The sequence below is a fragment of the Taudactylus pleione genome, unplaced genomic scaffold (assembly GCF_031769625.1).
Source record: "Taudactylus pleione unplaced genomic scaffold, aTauple2 ptg000015l, whole genome shotgun sequence".
Taxonomy (NCBI): domain Eukaryota; kingdom Metazoa; phylum Chordata; class Amphibia; order Anura; family Myobatrachidae; genus Taudactylus; species Taudactylus pleione.
Window position 1 is genome coordinate 2,006,230 of NW_028284417.1, and position 16,853 is coordinate 2,023,082.

The window sequence follows — 16,853 nt, forward strand, 5'->3', positions numbered from 1 at the left end:
TATTTTTTTTTTGGGGGGGGGGGCGGTGGTCTGGCTCCTACACTTTGATCCTGGCTCCTAGATTTTAGAAAAATTTATCAAGCCCTGCAGTAAGTCATTCCATCTCCTTATTATGTTCCACGGTTGAGACGAGAATTAATGGATTACGTTTTTGCTGTATATAGATAGTAATGTGCATGCATTTCATTTATCCTGATCATTCTAAATAATGGTTCTTAGCACCAGCAGTAAAGTCATGCTGATAATATAAATTATGCAAGATATCTCTGCATTCCTCTCCTGCAGTCTTCATAATACATGTTTGGTTCCTATACGTAATATATCTCAGATAATCCCAAATAGAACCACTTTTGGGTATATAACTTCTCTTATTTCTACTATGCTACTGCCCAGTACATACATAACCTTGCCTGAAAATTCTATATATTATATTTCCTCGATACCTGTATAACATATTTTGACTTTTGTGATGGTTACTATGTAGCAGATGATTAGATGAGAAAGTTGTTTTATGGCTAATCCTACACCCTGATTGATTTGAAATTTAGTTTTGTCTTTGTCCCTTGTATGACCATGGATAAAGCCATAACGACGGTGCAAAAAAGCTGCAGACTCCCCAAGACCATTTTTGAGGTGGTTGCGAAATATGTATTTATAATTATCTGAAAATAAAATGTAATGTGACATAGCCTTGAGTTCTCATCTGTGATTAAGAGCACCTATGTTTGGTAAAAACATTGATCTAGAAGATGAAAGCTTGTGAATAACCCATGTTAAATATTCTTTCTAAAGTTGCTCAATGTTGTCACAACTTGCAGTGATTCATTGTTTGCAACACCAGCATTTTTTCAATTGTGCTACCAGTGTACTTATTGCCCATACAGTGCAGTCCCGAAACACTGGATCTATTGTCCATTGATGTGGGTTATGCTATGGAAACCAGAAATGCCCACACAAATGATAAAAAATAGAGATTATTCATTAAGGGTGCAAATGAAAGTAAGCTGTAGCGGCAGACCATCAATAGGAGAAAGAACTGGGGGTTGTAGTTTGTCGGTTGTAGTTTGGCAGAAAACCAGTCAGGACAAATAGCTATGGCAGGCATGTGAGAGCTCCAAATGTGTACAGTAGTTTTGATATGAGGTCCTGGTGCTTAAACTTTATGGAAAGAGGCTGAGTAATCTTTCAGTATTGTGGCCATGAATTCTATCACTAAAGTCAGCCACACACAGTTTGATGATTGATAAAGTTGGAGGTTGAAGGTCTTTCCATAAAGCAAAAATTTGGCAGGTAGTCATTCTTAAAATAGACCATATTTTATTTTTGTGTTGCTATATCTGGTGACGTCAAAAAAGGGAGAGAGGAGTGTCTCAGCACAAGTATAGAAACAATTATATGTAGCCAATATCTAAAGTTGTATGGCAAAGGAACCAAAATGATTATATAGTCAGGAATGCCATCAATAAATAAAGTTGGCGGTGCTCCCCTAGAGTAAGATATAATGTCCAAGAAGGGAAAGAAGAAGAAAACTTTTTGTTGGGGGCACAAACTTATCAAAATATATTGAATTAAAATTAATCTTTAATGTTATTAATCAAAATAATACGACAATACATGGACATAACACACAAGTACATAGAATACACGTTTCTGGATGTTAATCTCCATCAAATAAACATGTCGAGATGGATTCCATCCAATGATAGCTCAATAACTAAAATACCGTATTGAAAAGTGAAAATATATAGAATATATATTCAGGCATAATCTACCGAACTGCAAATGACCTGTAATATATGGTGGTATAAATGTCAAAATGACAAAGAAATAGTGTTGTTAAAAGAACTGCTCAGATCGCGGAGTGGAATACTACTGTTAATCCATCTGCTAGACAGCATCAAATGATCTTAATGAGTGTTCTCCTCCTTGGTGGCAGTTACAACAGTAGGAATAAATACAGATGAGTTGCAGGTATTGTGAAAAGAGAGAACAACTAAAGTCATGCATCTGCTTTCAAATCTCATTGCTTCTAAACATCGTGCAGAGGAGTATTTGATGAGAGTACATATAAACGACTGTAATTAATTCTCTTTCGATAGTGCATCTGCTTTCGGTCAAACTGTCCTGGCTCCTCCAGGTCCGTACCGATGAGAGTACGAAGAATGAAAGAAAATATACACCACCATAGGTCTGATGCACTTCCAAAATATTATGCAAATAATTCTATGGTAATCCAAACTATTGTTTAAAGAGGAGGGCTATTATATATAAAGTACCAGGCGTCTGGAATGAAGGGACTTTACAGCATGTTCATACATATGTAAATCACACATCTCATATACTGATATGAATGTCCCTCTATACTACAATGAAAACCCTTAAATAATGACTATCTCCATCAAATAATCCATTTTGACATGTGTATTTGATGGAGATTAATTAACATCCAGAAACGTGTATTCTATGTTACTTGTGTGTTATGTCCATGTATTGTCGTATTATTTTGATTAATAACATTAAAGATTATTTTTTAATTCAATATATTTTGATAAGTTTGTTCCCCCAACAAAAAGTTTTCTTCTTCTTTCCCTTCTTGGACATTATCAGGGGTATTCAATATGGGAGCGATAACATCGTTTTTGCGTTAATATCGCACTTTTGACGTCATTATCGCAGGTTTGACTTTTACACCGTATTAATTTTCAAAGACTTATCGCAGTTTTGAAAAGTCTTTGATAAAAAACGGGGATAACTTTTCACCATTGAATAGGTGTCGAAAAAAAGTGCAGAATTGAGGTTTAGGGGTGCAGGCTTAAAAAAAAATAGCCTGCACCCCTGGGAATGACATTTAAAAATGAACTGTGTCAAAAAAAAGTGTAAAAAAAAAAATAGGGACACCCCAAAAAATGTATTTAAAAATTGGGGTGAAAAAAAAAAATGGGAAAAAATTGTTTAACAATAGGGAAATAGGTTCAGGGCTATTTTGCAAGTATGCGACAGATGTTTTCTAGAATAGAATTATAGCGGCAGGTGCACAAATGCAGAATTTTTGAAAACTTTAGGGACATCAAAATATGCTAGTACCCATTTTCATGTACCCCAAATTTGATGGGACCACTTAAAAAAACGAAAAAAATAACAAGTGCTCTTCTGCATCACTTCTTCAATGTCGGAAAAAAACACCTGCTGCGGCTATTTAAATCCCCGACTTTCAATTAAAGGCTAAAACGGGGGTACCCATAGTGTTCCCCCATGTTTTTACAACATGTTTTAGGGGGTCTTACAATTTTTTTTAAGGAAAAATTCGTAACTTTACGCAAATCCAACTTCGGAGTTTCCCGTTTTCGTTAATTTTATATTGAATACGGGTATAAGCAGGAGCGCGCCCGATATTTTAACGCAGGTAAAAACTCCGATATGAAACGTTAACTTCGACAGTCAAGTTAACGTTTCATATTGAATACCCCTCTATCTTACTCTAGGGGAGCACCGCCAACTTTATTTATTGATGGCATTCCTGACTATATAATCATTTTTCTAGATAACAATAATTTTGGTTCCTTTGCCATACTACTTTAGATATTGGCTAAATATAATTGTTTCTATACTTGTGCGGAGACACTCCTTTCCCCCTTTTTTCACTACTATTATTGTATGCTGAGTTTTCTCTTTCAGCTTCTTGTAATCTCCAGCACGGTCAATTTTATATCTTGTTATTTTTGGTTCACATCCGCGTCTTAATACAACAACCGAACTGGACATTGGACCACGTTAGGAGATTAGATACAATCAGCACGTGTAATTATGAGCAGTTTTAGTCTTAAGAACAAACTAAGCAATAGGAAGAAGATAAGGGAAGACCTGAATAGTATTTTTCCTACAACCATCCCTGAAATAACAAGCAATACCACCTGGCAGGATAACTTCAAAAAACTAAAATATCAATTACAAAAACAATTGAGGACTACTTGGGATATTACATCATTGGAAAATTATATTAAACAAAAAATCTCACCGAGGGGGTCTCAGACCAAAGGTTTTCCCTTCTTTTGAACTTGCAACAACTAATTTGAAAAATGAATGGGAATCTTGTCTCAACAAATGCTCTCAAGACTTAATGTCGATACTCATCAAACACAATCTATTACTAGAGGAGATAGACAAAGAAGAGGAGACTCTTGGTAAACAACTTGAGGAATGGGAGACATACATTTTCAAAAAGCCTTCTCTGATAGCAAAAATAACTTGGTTAAATACGAGCAGACCATAGTGGATCGTAAGAAAAAATTTTTTTTGAGGGATAAGAGATTTTGCTACAGGTTTGGCTTATAAATGGAAACATAGAACAAGATTGGACACTAAACAAATTCTTCAACAATATAGTTCCTCTCAATTGGATTAATCAGAAACATATGATCTGCGGGAATCGGCACATAATCCAGGTTATAATACAGGATCCAATACATTTTTCAACACTCTTCCTTTTTTAGGGGTCCCATAGGTGGGAGGGACAACTATCGCTATCCCAGAAGAAGATGCGGCGGAGCCACAAAAAACAGAATAGATCAAGAAATATGGGATATTCCAGTCCCACAACGACAGTCCAAAAGAATACAGAAACATCATCTGTAGTTAGTCCAGAATCACTACAGGTAATTAACCTTACGAGGAGGACACTCACGGATATACAACAATCTGTACTTAGCAAGGGACTTTCTTTCTCTCCAGTCTGTCATTTTGACAGATTCACATGGGAGAAAGATTTGAATTTATTTTGTAGGAAATTACTACTTATCAAATACCATAGCAGAAAAAAGGAAGCAACATCCTTTATCTGGTCAGAGGATACCATCAGTTCTAGTATGATAGAGAACACATGTGAGGAGATGCCACTTGATATACTGGATGAGGAGGACTGGACAATGGTTGATACCTTAGAGGAACTTATTTACCAAACAGGGGACATTAGTACACCCTTGATGTCACAGAAAAGGCCAACCTGTGCCAAAAAATCAATCTTCTTTCCCCAAGAGTTGATATGCCCAGAAATGGTGTCTAAAGAACTTGACAAGCTATATTTGAGCAGAGGCAAAACACCCAGCTTCAGGGATAACTTAACCACAATGGAAAGAGAAGCTCTTGAGGACATAGACTCTGGGGACGATATGGTGATTAAACAATCAAGGGTGGCAGAGAGTGGTCCTGTGGCCAAAAGAGATGTATTCGGAGGAAGCAGAAAGCAACTGTCTGACATTAGATGCTATAAACGTCTACTTTTTAATCCTACTGACAACTTCCTTACTAAATACAGGAGATTAATTGATCAGGCCTATAAAAATGGGACCATCAATAAACCTGAACATGGCTTCCTGGGGGTAATTAATCCTAAAATGCCTACTTTCTACATGCTACCTAAAGTGCACAAGAATAAGTATAAACCCCCAGGAAGACCAACAGTTTCAGGTATAGAAGGTCTTTCGGAGCAGGCCAGCAAATTTTTGGACCTTCATCTCCATAAACATGTCACAAACCTACCATCATACTTACAAGACACAGCAGATGTGCTGCGCAAGATTATAGGTATCAGAGTAGGGAAGGATGAGCTCCTCGTTTCAATGGATGTTGAGTCTTTATACACCAGTATAAGTCACGATAAAGGTGTTCAAGCAGTGCATTATTTTTTTAAGAATGGAAGATATTGGTGATTTTCATACTTTCTTACTTGATCTTCTGGATTTTGTCCTCAGGAATAACTATTTCACGTTTGCAGGTCAGTTCTTTTTATAATGCAGAGCACAGCGATGGGCTCATCCTGTGCCCCCACCTATGCTAACATCTATTTGGGGGTGGTGGGAGCGGTAAATTGTTTTCAGTGAAATGAATGAAAAACATACACAATATGTCAGCTTGTGGTTACGGTATATAGATGACATATTTATGATTTGGACTGGAACTGAGAGCCAGCTTGAGATATTTATGAATATACTCAATCACAATGAGTACAATGTGAGATTAACCATGGGTATGGATAACCATCGGATGACATTCTTGGATCTCACAATCTCGAAAGATGAGAACTGTGAACTCAGCACAGACCTTCACAGAAAAAGACAGTGACTAACAGTCTTCTGCATTGTGACAGCTCTCATTTCCCATCTACCATTTGTAATATTCCCAAAGGGGAATTTCTCCACCTTTAGACGGAATTGTTCTAATAATGCGGACTTCGAGATTAGGTGTCAAGAACTGACAATGAGACTTTGAAAGAGGCTACAGTCACAGAAGTATCAAAAAAGCAATGCATTATACTAAGGACATCAACAGGGAAACTCTCATATACCCACAAAATAAAACGAAGGACAAGGAACAGGAAATGGTAAGATTCATTGGCAATTTCTGCCAAGAATGGCAAGCCATTAGTAGAATCATCCAGGACAAGTGACCAATAGTTCTCACGGATGTGGATCTAGGTCTGAAATTGCAACCTAAGGTATTAATGGGATGGAGAAGATCGACCAACCTTAGGGACATGTTAGTGAGAAGTCATTTTGAGGGGAGTATTAAATGTAAACCCAAGCTGTTAGGATCTCATGCCTGTGGCTCATGCAAGGCACGCACTTACATGGCCAGAAGGGAGACAACAGAGGACTGGTATGGAAAAATCATTAAATTTAAGGATTATATCAACTAACACAATTGGGACTATCTATTGCCTTGAGTCTAGGTGTGGTAAACGATATTTGGGAATGACGACAAGACCTTTAAATACCCGCATTTTAGAACATATCGGCAACATACGTAATGCCCCGAAGGACCTACAGAGGCTGAAAAAACTTACGTCAGTAGCTAAACATATTCATATAATCCACAATGGAGAATACTCAGGGATCAAAGCCTTTGGCTTAGAAAGGATCAGACTTGGTATTTGGGGTGGAGATCTTTCCAAAGCTTTACTAAGAAAGGAACGTCGTTGGATTTTCAAGCTTGGCACCTTGACACCAAATGGTCTGAATGAATATTACAGTTATGGAGCCTTCCTTTTACTAGTTATATCAACCATCCCCTGCTGATTGGTTTCTTTATATTTTGAGATCTGGTTTTGGTGATTATTAGTTCTTTTTACTGTGGCTACTAGTTCTTTACCCCCCTTTGTTGCATGTGAACTCCATATATATGTTCTGAGAAAGTACCCCCCCTTTTCTTTGACTGATAATAGTATTTCCCTCTGTTTTAGGAATTATGACCTATATCACATAGTGGTCTTTGATTACATTATACTGGTCACATTTAGTAACAGGATCCTTCATGATTTCTTATTCTTATTGTTAGCTTCGTCTCTTGTGTCTCTATTTGAATTGTGACTTTTTTATTCAGATATGACGGTGCTTTCTTGCCTATTAATATTTGTGGGCAAAGATGATATCTGCATCATATTGAAATAAATATTTTTTCTCTGTGGTATACAAAAGAATATGTAATAAATTGCAAACAGTATAATAACTGTATGAAGTAATATTTCTCACTACACATCTGACATAACAATGATTTTAGAATATGTCTGTTTTACACTGCAGGAATGTGTCCATTGGATTATATGAGTTAATTTGTATGGTCCTCCTTATTGATACATATTACATGTGTATACTCCTGTTTAGATATGACATGTGTTTAATGTCAGCGATAACATGTTATTACTAGACAGAGGACTCCTGCATCTACAAGAAATAATATAAACTGCTTTTTCAGTCCCAAATAGCTGACAGTGTTTGGAACACATGCATTTGTATACAATGACATCAGTTACACAATGTGCAACTTGCATACGGAGCCCCAGCTCATATGATTAGATTCTGAGAGGTGGAGGGGCGCGGCTGACAGGATAAATCGCTGATTGGTCGGTGCTCCAGAATATAGTTGGGTCTAATCTCCTGACCCAAGCATGAACCGTGAACAAGCCGGACAAGGCGAAACGATATCGTCGGTGTATGAGGTGGGCGCATTGATCTCCCCGCTGTGTGCACTGCGGGCAGCACTTACCCAGGTGACTCATACCCCGTTTTGACTTCATCAGGTAATGTCTCTGATTTGTCATGACATGCAGCTTTGACTAACTGCTGCAGGCTATATACCCTTTTAATGTAAACAGCAGCTGCGGATTATGCTTCCCTATTGGATGAGATTGGGGTATACATTAACAAAGACTGAATATTATTCGGCTGTACTAAACTGTGTTAACCTGTATGTTTCCCCTCTGTGAGATTCTGTATAGGAATCATTACTGCAGTGTTCACAACCTGCACGTTAGGAACTAATATAACATCAGCTGGTCATTATTAGCACACCAGGATTGTTTTTCTGTAATATCATTTAGTTGTTTACATGCTTTAACATTGTTAAAATGACTCAGGTACAGAACCATTCTCTCAGTCTGTGGAGAGGGTAGAGTGAAGATTGAGCTGCTTTATTATCTATGATTATCACTTCACAGGGTTATGTTAATTTTTCACATGAAATAACAATTGTCCTGGGAGACAGATCAGTGATTAAGGTACATTATTCACCTAAGGATCTTTTGCTGGAGTATTGTAGGACAACTGTATGATGATTGTGATTTATTTGTATATGCATTTATGTTGCGTTATACATGCTGCAAAAGTCCATTTACTTCAGACACCTGATACTCTATAGTCATTATTTAAGGGTTTTCATTGTAGTATAGAGGGACAATCATATCAGTATATGAGATGTGTGATTTACATATATATGAACATGCTGTAAAATCCCTTCATTCCAGATGCCTGGTACTTTATATATAATAGCCCTCCTCTTTAAACAATAGTTTGGATTACCATAGAATTATTTGCATAATCTTTTGGAAGTGCATCAGACCTATGGTGTTGTGTATTTTCTTTCTTTCTTCGTGCTCTCATCAGTACTGACCTGGAGGAGCCAGGACAGTTTGACCGAAAGCAGATGCACTATCGAAAGAGAATTAATTACCGTCGTTTATATGTACTCTCATCAAATACTCCTCTGCACGATGTTTAGAAGCAATGAGATTTGAAAGCAGATGCATGACTTTAGTTGTTCTCTCTTTTCACAATACCTGCAACTCATCTGTATTTATTCCTACTGTTGTAACTGCCACCAAGGAGGAGAACACTCATTAAGATCATTTGATGCTGTCTAGCAGATGGATTAACAGTAGTATTCCACTCCGTGATCTGAGCAGTTCTTTTAACAACACTATTTCTTAGTCATTTTGACATTTATACCACCATATATTACAGGTCATTTGCAGTTATATATTTTCGCTTTTCAATACGGTATTTTAGATATTGAGCTATCATTGGATGGAATCCATCTTGACATGTGTATTTGATGGAGATTAATTAACATCCAGAAACGTGTATTCTATGTACTTGTGTGTTATGTCCATGTATTGTCGTATTATTTTGATTAATAACATTAAAGATTAATTTTAATTCAATATATTTTGATAAGTTTGTTCCCCCAACAAAGAGAGTCTTCTTTCCCTTCTTGGACATTATATCTTTTGGCGTGTAGGAATTCTTTTTTATGCATATATACATACTGATGTCACGAATCAGCCTGTTACCAGATACGTCAATCTGATTTGGCTTTCATTGACTTACTGGTTCCATTGGCACTCACTGTCAATCACATAACTTCAATGCAACTAGTAAGGAAAAGTGGCTTGACACCAGGTAGCCTTTCACTTCTACCTACACACAGTTAATATTCACCAATGATGATACAGGTGTTTATGGAGCTTGACACTTCAAGGCCTATAGGTTGGTCAAAAGAACAGAGAGAAATACACTGGAATAAAAGGGAAATTTAATTTGAGAGAGATTTCCAAGATTTAAAGGTACAAAAATACTTTAAATAAATTGATACTCAGGTTATAATGCAAATTCAGTTCATGAAATTAAAAGGGAAAAATCTGAGAATTCAGAACACTTACAACAAGGCCTATATCTCTGTTGTGCAGGAAATCACAGGAAAGTTAGAATGGTCCACCTGAGCCTGAAGGCTTCTCCCTGGAAATAGACACAGGCTTGGGGGAGTCCCATTTTTCTAACTACACAACGCCCTCTTCAACTGCCACCTTTCTGGGTCCATGTAAGCACAATTTCTGTGATGTATCCACAGTCAATTTGTTCTACCAAGCCAGGGACTCCCTGTCAACCCAGCAGGGTTTCTCAATTACTGGCTTGGAGACTGAGAGTCTGTGACTTTTGTCACTTCTCTATGCAGTTGTCAGTTTTGCCAGGAAGGAGATTTTCCTGACAAATGTCTCCCATTTTTGAAGGACTGCAGTCCATCAGATCTCTTAACCCCATGTAGTATAACTGTCAAGTGTGTTATGATTTATGAGAGGTCTGTCATGCTTAAAATTGTTCTCCACGCAGGACCTCGTACTGTGAGAGCTACACATTAATTTGTTATCCGGGAGGGGAAAAGCCAGCCAGCTGCCCCCAGCTTATTGTTTACAAGCAATTACCTGACTTGCTAATTACAGGCTTTCCGGACATGCCCACAGAAGAGCATTTGACATAAAACTTGAAAATCCAGCAATTTGCAGAACCCCAAACAGCATGGATTTACTGGGGGGAGAGCATGTCAAACAAATCTTATTGACTTTTTTGACTGGGTGACTAAGGAAATAGATATAGCTTATCTAGACTTTAGTAAGGCTTTTGACACTGTTCTACATCGCAGACTGTTAAATAAACTGGAAAGCATGGGATTGGATACAAAGATAGTTGAATGGCTAAGATCACGGCTGCAGGATAGGAAACAGAGTTGTAGTAAACGGAGTGTGCGTTTACACAAGAGGGAAATGTTGCCAGTGGAGTATCCTCAGGGATCTGTACATGGACCAGTAGTTTTTGAAATTGCAAATAGTATTGAAGGGAAACTATGCCTTTTTGCCGATGACACAAAGGTATGCAACAGGGTAGACACACCAGGAGGGGTAAACAAATGATTGATGATCTGGGTAGACTAGAGGAATGGTCAAGAACGTGGCAACTACAGTTTAATGCCAAAAAATGCAAGATCATGCACTTGCGTCTCAAAAATCCAAAGGCTAAATATAGTATTAATGGCACTATACTGGAAACTACTGAAGAGGATAGGGATCTAGGAGTCACTATGTCAGGTGTCTTAAAGGCAAGCAAACATTGTAATAAAGCAATGAGGAAGGCAAGTCAGATGCTTGGTTGCATAGGGAGAGGAATCAGTAGCAGAAATAAAGACGTGATAATACCACTGTATAGGTCATTGGTATGTCCTCATCTCGAATACTGTGTTCAGTTCTGCAGGCCATATCTCCAGAAAGATATTAATACATTAGAGACTGTACAAAGGAGGGCAACTAAAATGGTGCAAGGTCTACATCACAAAACGTACCAGGAAAGACTAAAAGATCTTAATATGTATAGTTTGGAGCAGAGAAGGGAAAGGGGGGACATGATAGAAACATTCAAATATATAAAGGATTTTAATAAGGTAAAGGAAGGAGACATTCTTCAAAGAAAGAGACGTATTAGAACAAGAGGAAATGTTCTGAAACTGGAGGGTGGTAGATTCGGGAAATTTGCGGAAAATTACTTCACAGAAAGGGTAGTGGACAAGTGGAATAGCCTCCCATCAGAGGTGGTAGAGGAAAAGACAGTAGAGCAATTTAAACATGCATGGGATAGACATAAGGATATCCTTCAGAAGCAGCAAGGATCAATAAGGGTTGAGGTAACAATATGTTTGTTTAAAAATGGGGCAGACTAGATGGGCCAAGTGGTTCTGATCTGCCGTCAAATTCTATGTTTCTATCCTTTGTAAATCCTCACACGGGAACTAAAGGGGAGGGGGTTGGAGCCAGATTATATGAATCAATACTGTGGGTCTAGACGGTGAATGTGACTTGAGTTTAATGGCCTACCGTAGAAGAGTGTAAACTGTAAATGGTAATAGTTGAGGGGGATGCAGCAGTAAACCCAAACCCTAGATTCAAAGCAAAGACAGACACACATTAAATGACCCAGCATTGCCGATGGCCAGGGCGATTACCCTTCGCCCCGGACCATGCAAGATTTAATGAGACAGAATGATCACTCGATCCGTCCTTCATTAATATGTACTGCACTGCATGCGATATTGTATAATTGGCCGTGCAGTACTGCCAATCACACAATGTCGCTGATGATACGCGGGAGCACACAAAAGGTGGTACACATTAGACTATGTGCCTGAAATATCATTCTGACTGTCTCAAATTGGTGTACTCAGCTGCAAAGTAGTAATTGTAAAAATAAATGTATTTTTTTCACTGGACACCTTTAGTATATCTTTAGAAAATTCAAGTTTGCAATCTAGATCTTTTCCAGACCGCATATATAATGTTATGAGTTTTTATAGAAGCAAAAGTTTTGGGAGGTACTTTAGTGGACAGCGTGTGGCAGGATGTTTATTTTAATAAACTTATGACCAATCCAGGTGATATGTTCAAGAAGTCCATAGTGGCAAATGGAGAGTAGTAGTTATACTGATATATAGTGACAACAGACTTCGTTGTGTAATTGTCCAAGTATTGTATCTTGCAAGCTTGCCACTAAAAGGGGAAGCTGAGCTGCAGATTTTTTCTTTTGTTTAGTAGAGGAAGGGATAATGTCTAAGATCTTTATGTTTTGTCTGCGTTAAACTTAACATTTGAAAGTGATTCAAATGTTTATCTGGTGCAATTTACTTGTAAGAATAAGCGGGATGGAATTTGAAAGCATGGTATTTTTAGTTAGTGATTTTGTTTTGCGGTGTGCTTCCGGGAGTCCAGATAAAGTTGAATCCTGGTGACCAACTGTTCAATGAAAAAGGCAAAAATGAAAGGGCAGACTTTTCTTTTGCTATGTTGCATATGAAATGGGAAGACCGTGCACTACCAGGAGTGTTGCTGAGGGTCTTTGTGATTAGCTAAAGAAAAAGAGAGATTCTGCACAGGATATCAACTTGAAAGAAGATATATAGGGGTAAATGTAATGGTCTTCGGACTGGAGGCATCGTCGAGTTCCGTGCAAGTATGCCCGATGTTTTAAAGTAGCAGTCTTGTTTTTTCCTTTTAAATGACTGCTACTTTAAAACATCAGGCAGTCTCACACAACTTTCCGATGTCTGCAGTAATCCCAGCAGCAAATTACTTTAGAAGTGGTATGTGAATAGAGAATTTATGATAAAGGTAGAACCAATGTGCCTGAAAGTCTCTTCGGAGTCCATCGCCACAATTAGAGCAGAGAGTTTGGCCAAATTGATATGATGGATTAAATTAGTTGTTCTTTTAGTATTAGGAGAGGCTTTGCAGCACAGGACAAAACCAACCTGGTTGGGGTGTACAAAGGGGAAGATAAAACATTGTTTAATTAGAATAAATATCTGATTTGTTCCTTTTTTAAAAAAAAACCAAACAAACAAAACAACTTGTTTTTACATTCTCCCCTAAAAATGAGCCATCTCGGCATTCTCGCATTTGGCATCTGTCCCATCTTATCCTATTCTGTTGCCATGTCACTAAGTAGGAATCTCTTCACATTATATGCTTTCACCTGTGTTTTGCAGGATGCAAACAGTTGTGTTTTGCCTATGGTGCTCTAATTAAAAAATACTGTAGTTGGCAAAAAATGTTAAATGTGCAACTTAATTGTTACTATAAAGATGTACTATTTTTGCATCACTGAAAACTCTTCCATAATTATGTATCTAATTTTATATTTTAAGCCTCCTTCTCTCCAGTGTAACTATCAGTGCCCCTGGATGAAGGTATGCCACAATAGTCTTGCCTAAAGTATGTATTCCAATGTTTGCACTCACATTGATATTGGGTTAACCCATTTACCAAGCAGAAATATGAAATAAATGTCATGCTTTCTTAAGCTGGGTACACACCTTACAGATATATCTGCAGATGGTTGATACACACTGAACAACCATCATCTGTCTTCTGGCCGTGGGTCCCGAGTGGACGGCTGACCGTCCGAACACCCAGCCCGATGCCCCAATAGATCTGCAGATATATTGGGGCATTGGCTGTGCAGCACAGCCGATGCAATATTTCTGTGAACGACATAGTTCAAAGACATATTGCTGGTGCACACTGGCTGATGCACACAAGATAAATTGGCTGATCAATGGATCGACCAATATATCTGCCAGTGTGTACCCAGCATTACCATACTTAATGTATTTGCGTAATAAAACTTGCCTTATATCCCAAATGAACAATACCCATGTCTTTTTTTTTTTTTTCAAATTTTGTGTTCGAAACAAAAAAAACATATTTGCAAATTGTGCAGCATAATGTAAAATGTAGGTGCAGTGTTAATACATAGGGTAATGACTTTTTCAAGTCTTTAGAAACGATTAAATTTTCCACTGATTTTTCTTAATCTGCATAAATGATTGCCATTATAACCTTAGTTTAAACATTCTACCAAATCTATATTCTTGATTCACCTTGCATTTATTTTCTTTTGGTTGTTCCATGGGATCAAAACATGTGTTGGTTGACTTTTATTTTGCTTTTTTGCTTTTCTTTCAAAGCAGCATTTGACTCTTGTTTTCTAGCTAGGGGATATTTTGTCCTATTTAATATTCCTGTAGTCGAAGTATAGAATTATTTTTTTTGTTTCTCCATATCATGAATGTTTATTAAGACAAACAATTGAATTTTTTTTCGATCAAGCTGTAATGCAAGGCATGAATCTGATGATACTGAAAGTTGTGAGTTCCGTAATCAGATGATGCTCCCCACAGAAAACCTATCACAAAACCTTGATCTGGTATTCTATAGTTTAAAAAAAAAAAATGAAGAAAAATTGTGCTTTGAATTATCTATGTATTTGCATGAGCTGCTGTGCTCAATAATTAAATTGTTTGTGCAGTGTGGGCTTTGTTGTGCTTCTAATACTGCTTAGCAGAGCAATACAAAGCTATCACACCAAACCCTGAGGTTGTGACCAGTGCATTGTATACTAATGTGATTTTTGTACTATTAAGCATTCACCCTATCATAGCAAATTTCCTGATTTTTAAAGTGTATGTGCTGCTCTCATATGTAGCCAAAACCAGATTCAAAAACCTTTACACATCTTGGCATCTTGCCATTTGTACTTGGTACAGTATATTCACCTTTAAGCCTGATGGAAATGATCCATCTCGGCCATAATTCTCAGTTGTTTGTTTGTGGACCTTTTAGGCTTCCAGTTATATGGTATGCTGAGCTATGAGCTCAATAAGACGCCTGTTTGTGGATATACAGTACAGTTGTCCTATTTGCAATTGTGATTAAGACTTTAATAGTTTTATGAATGAGGGATCCTTGGATTCTTATCAGGTAGTTGATCCAGTCTATAAAATCAGACTCCACTTTTATATTTTATTTTTTAATCTCCAAAAATAACTGCAATGAAATCCTATTTTATTGCTTCCCAGTATGCTATGCAATTTGTTAGTTTGTAATACCAACCCAGACTCAAACAGAGATCCTAACTGACTTATTTGTTGTAATGAACAGTGATCATAAAACATTTCATGCGTTTTCAGAAATGCCAAAGTAAAAGGTTAGAAAGTCTTCTCCACTATGTTCAACTTGGAAAACTATTTGTGCTAGTATACATATAGCAATAGACACTGCATTAAGAAATGTAACAGTTCTCCCGATGATGGAGTTGAAAGGTGTAATCTGTTCTTTCTAGCCTGGTAGGTTATCATCACACATTGGTACAGTATTAATTAGCTGGCAAGTGTATATATGATGTGATTAAAAATGCTAAGGAAACTCTGAATCTGTTTAATGGAATTTATTCTCTTCCAATGTTTTCATTATGAAATCATTATGACATCAAAATGGCATTTGGCATTGGTAAAATCTATCCCGAACTTTTCTAGAACATTCTACACTCTTTCAGAATGACCCCTGCCCTCTACTCTTTCTACTCCTCTTTACTTAGTTCTTCCACTATCTGCTCCCCTGGCTTCTGTCTTCTCCATCTTGTAATGTATTGCAACATGAGAGAGTAACATTTTTGCTTTTCCTTAATGTGTGGACCAGATCAGTGGAGTTCTTTATCAGGGATAAATATGAAAGGAAGAAATATTATGACAAAAATGCTGCAAACACTATAAATGTAAGTATTTTTCTATTTATGTGCTGCTGTTTTTATTTTTAATTTTATAAAGCGATTATATACAGTACATGGTAACATGGAAAACAAAGTATTCGTGTTATCTATACTAATATAAGATTGTTCCGTCTGTTTGTTCCAACTTGGCGCAAAAACTAATGAAAAGATTTTCATGAAACCTGCATCATTTTGTAGTGGAATCTCCTAGAAATCTGCATTTTGTTTCATTTTGATCCGTCAAGTAAAAGAATAGTAATAACTAAAACGTAATGTAGTGACATCATCAATGCAAGAGATAGATGTGGCACCATGTGCATGGCGTTAATGGATGGGGGGCTGGGGGAGAGGTGCTTTGGGCCCGTGTTCACTTGAAGAGGATGAGAGGATACTTTCCTTAGCCACGTCCAGCGCATTTAGTCATCGACTTCGACACCCCCTGACGAAGTCTATGATATGCGTTGGACGTGGCTAAGAAACATGATACTGAGTATAGTCACCTGCTGAGTCTAGAGGCATTGATATCCCAGGGATCCGTCAGCAGTTATGGAGATCCATTGAGTGATGGAAACAGACCGCCGGATTTCACGTACAGTTTTATCTTTGATGTACGTGAGCATTTTTACAAGTAAAGATTGTTTGGAATACTATTCTCACGAC

At 37.5% G+C, this 16,853-nt stretch overlaps 1 protein-coding gene across 2 annotated transcripts in view; it reads left to right on the forward strand.

Annotated features, from left to right (window-relative positions):
• Positions 1–16,853, forward strand: part of SMAP1 (small ArfGAP 1) — a 388,489-nt gene that overhangs the window by 127,383 nt on the left and 244,253 nt on the right. For both annotated transcript variants that reach the window (XM_088471186.1, XM_088471189.1), the window contains exon 4: positions 16,124–16,199. In XM_088471186.1, coding sequence (XP_088327312.1) covers positions 16,124–16,199 — 76 coding nt within the window. The remainder of the gene's footprint in view (positions 1–16,123; positions 16,200–16,853) is intronic.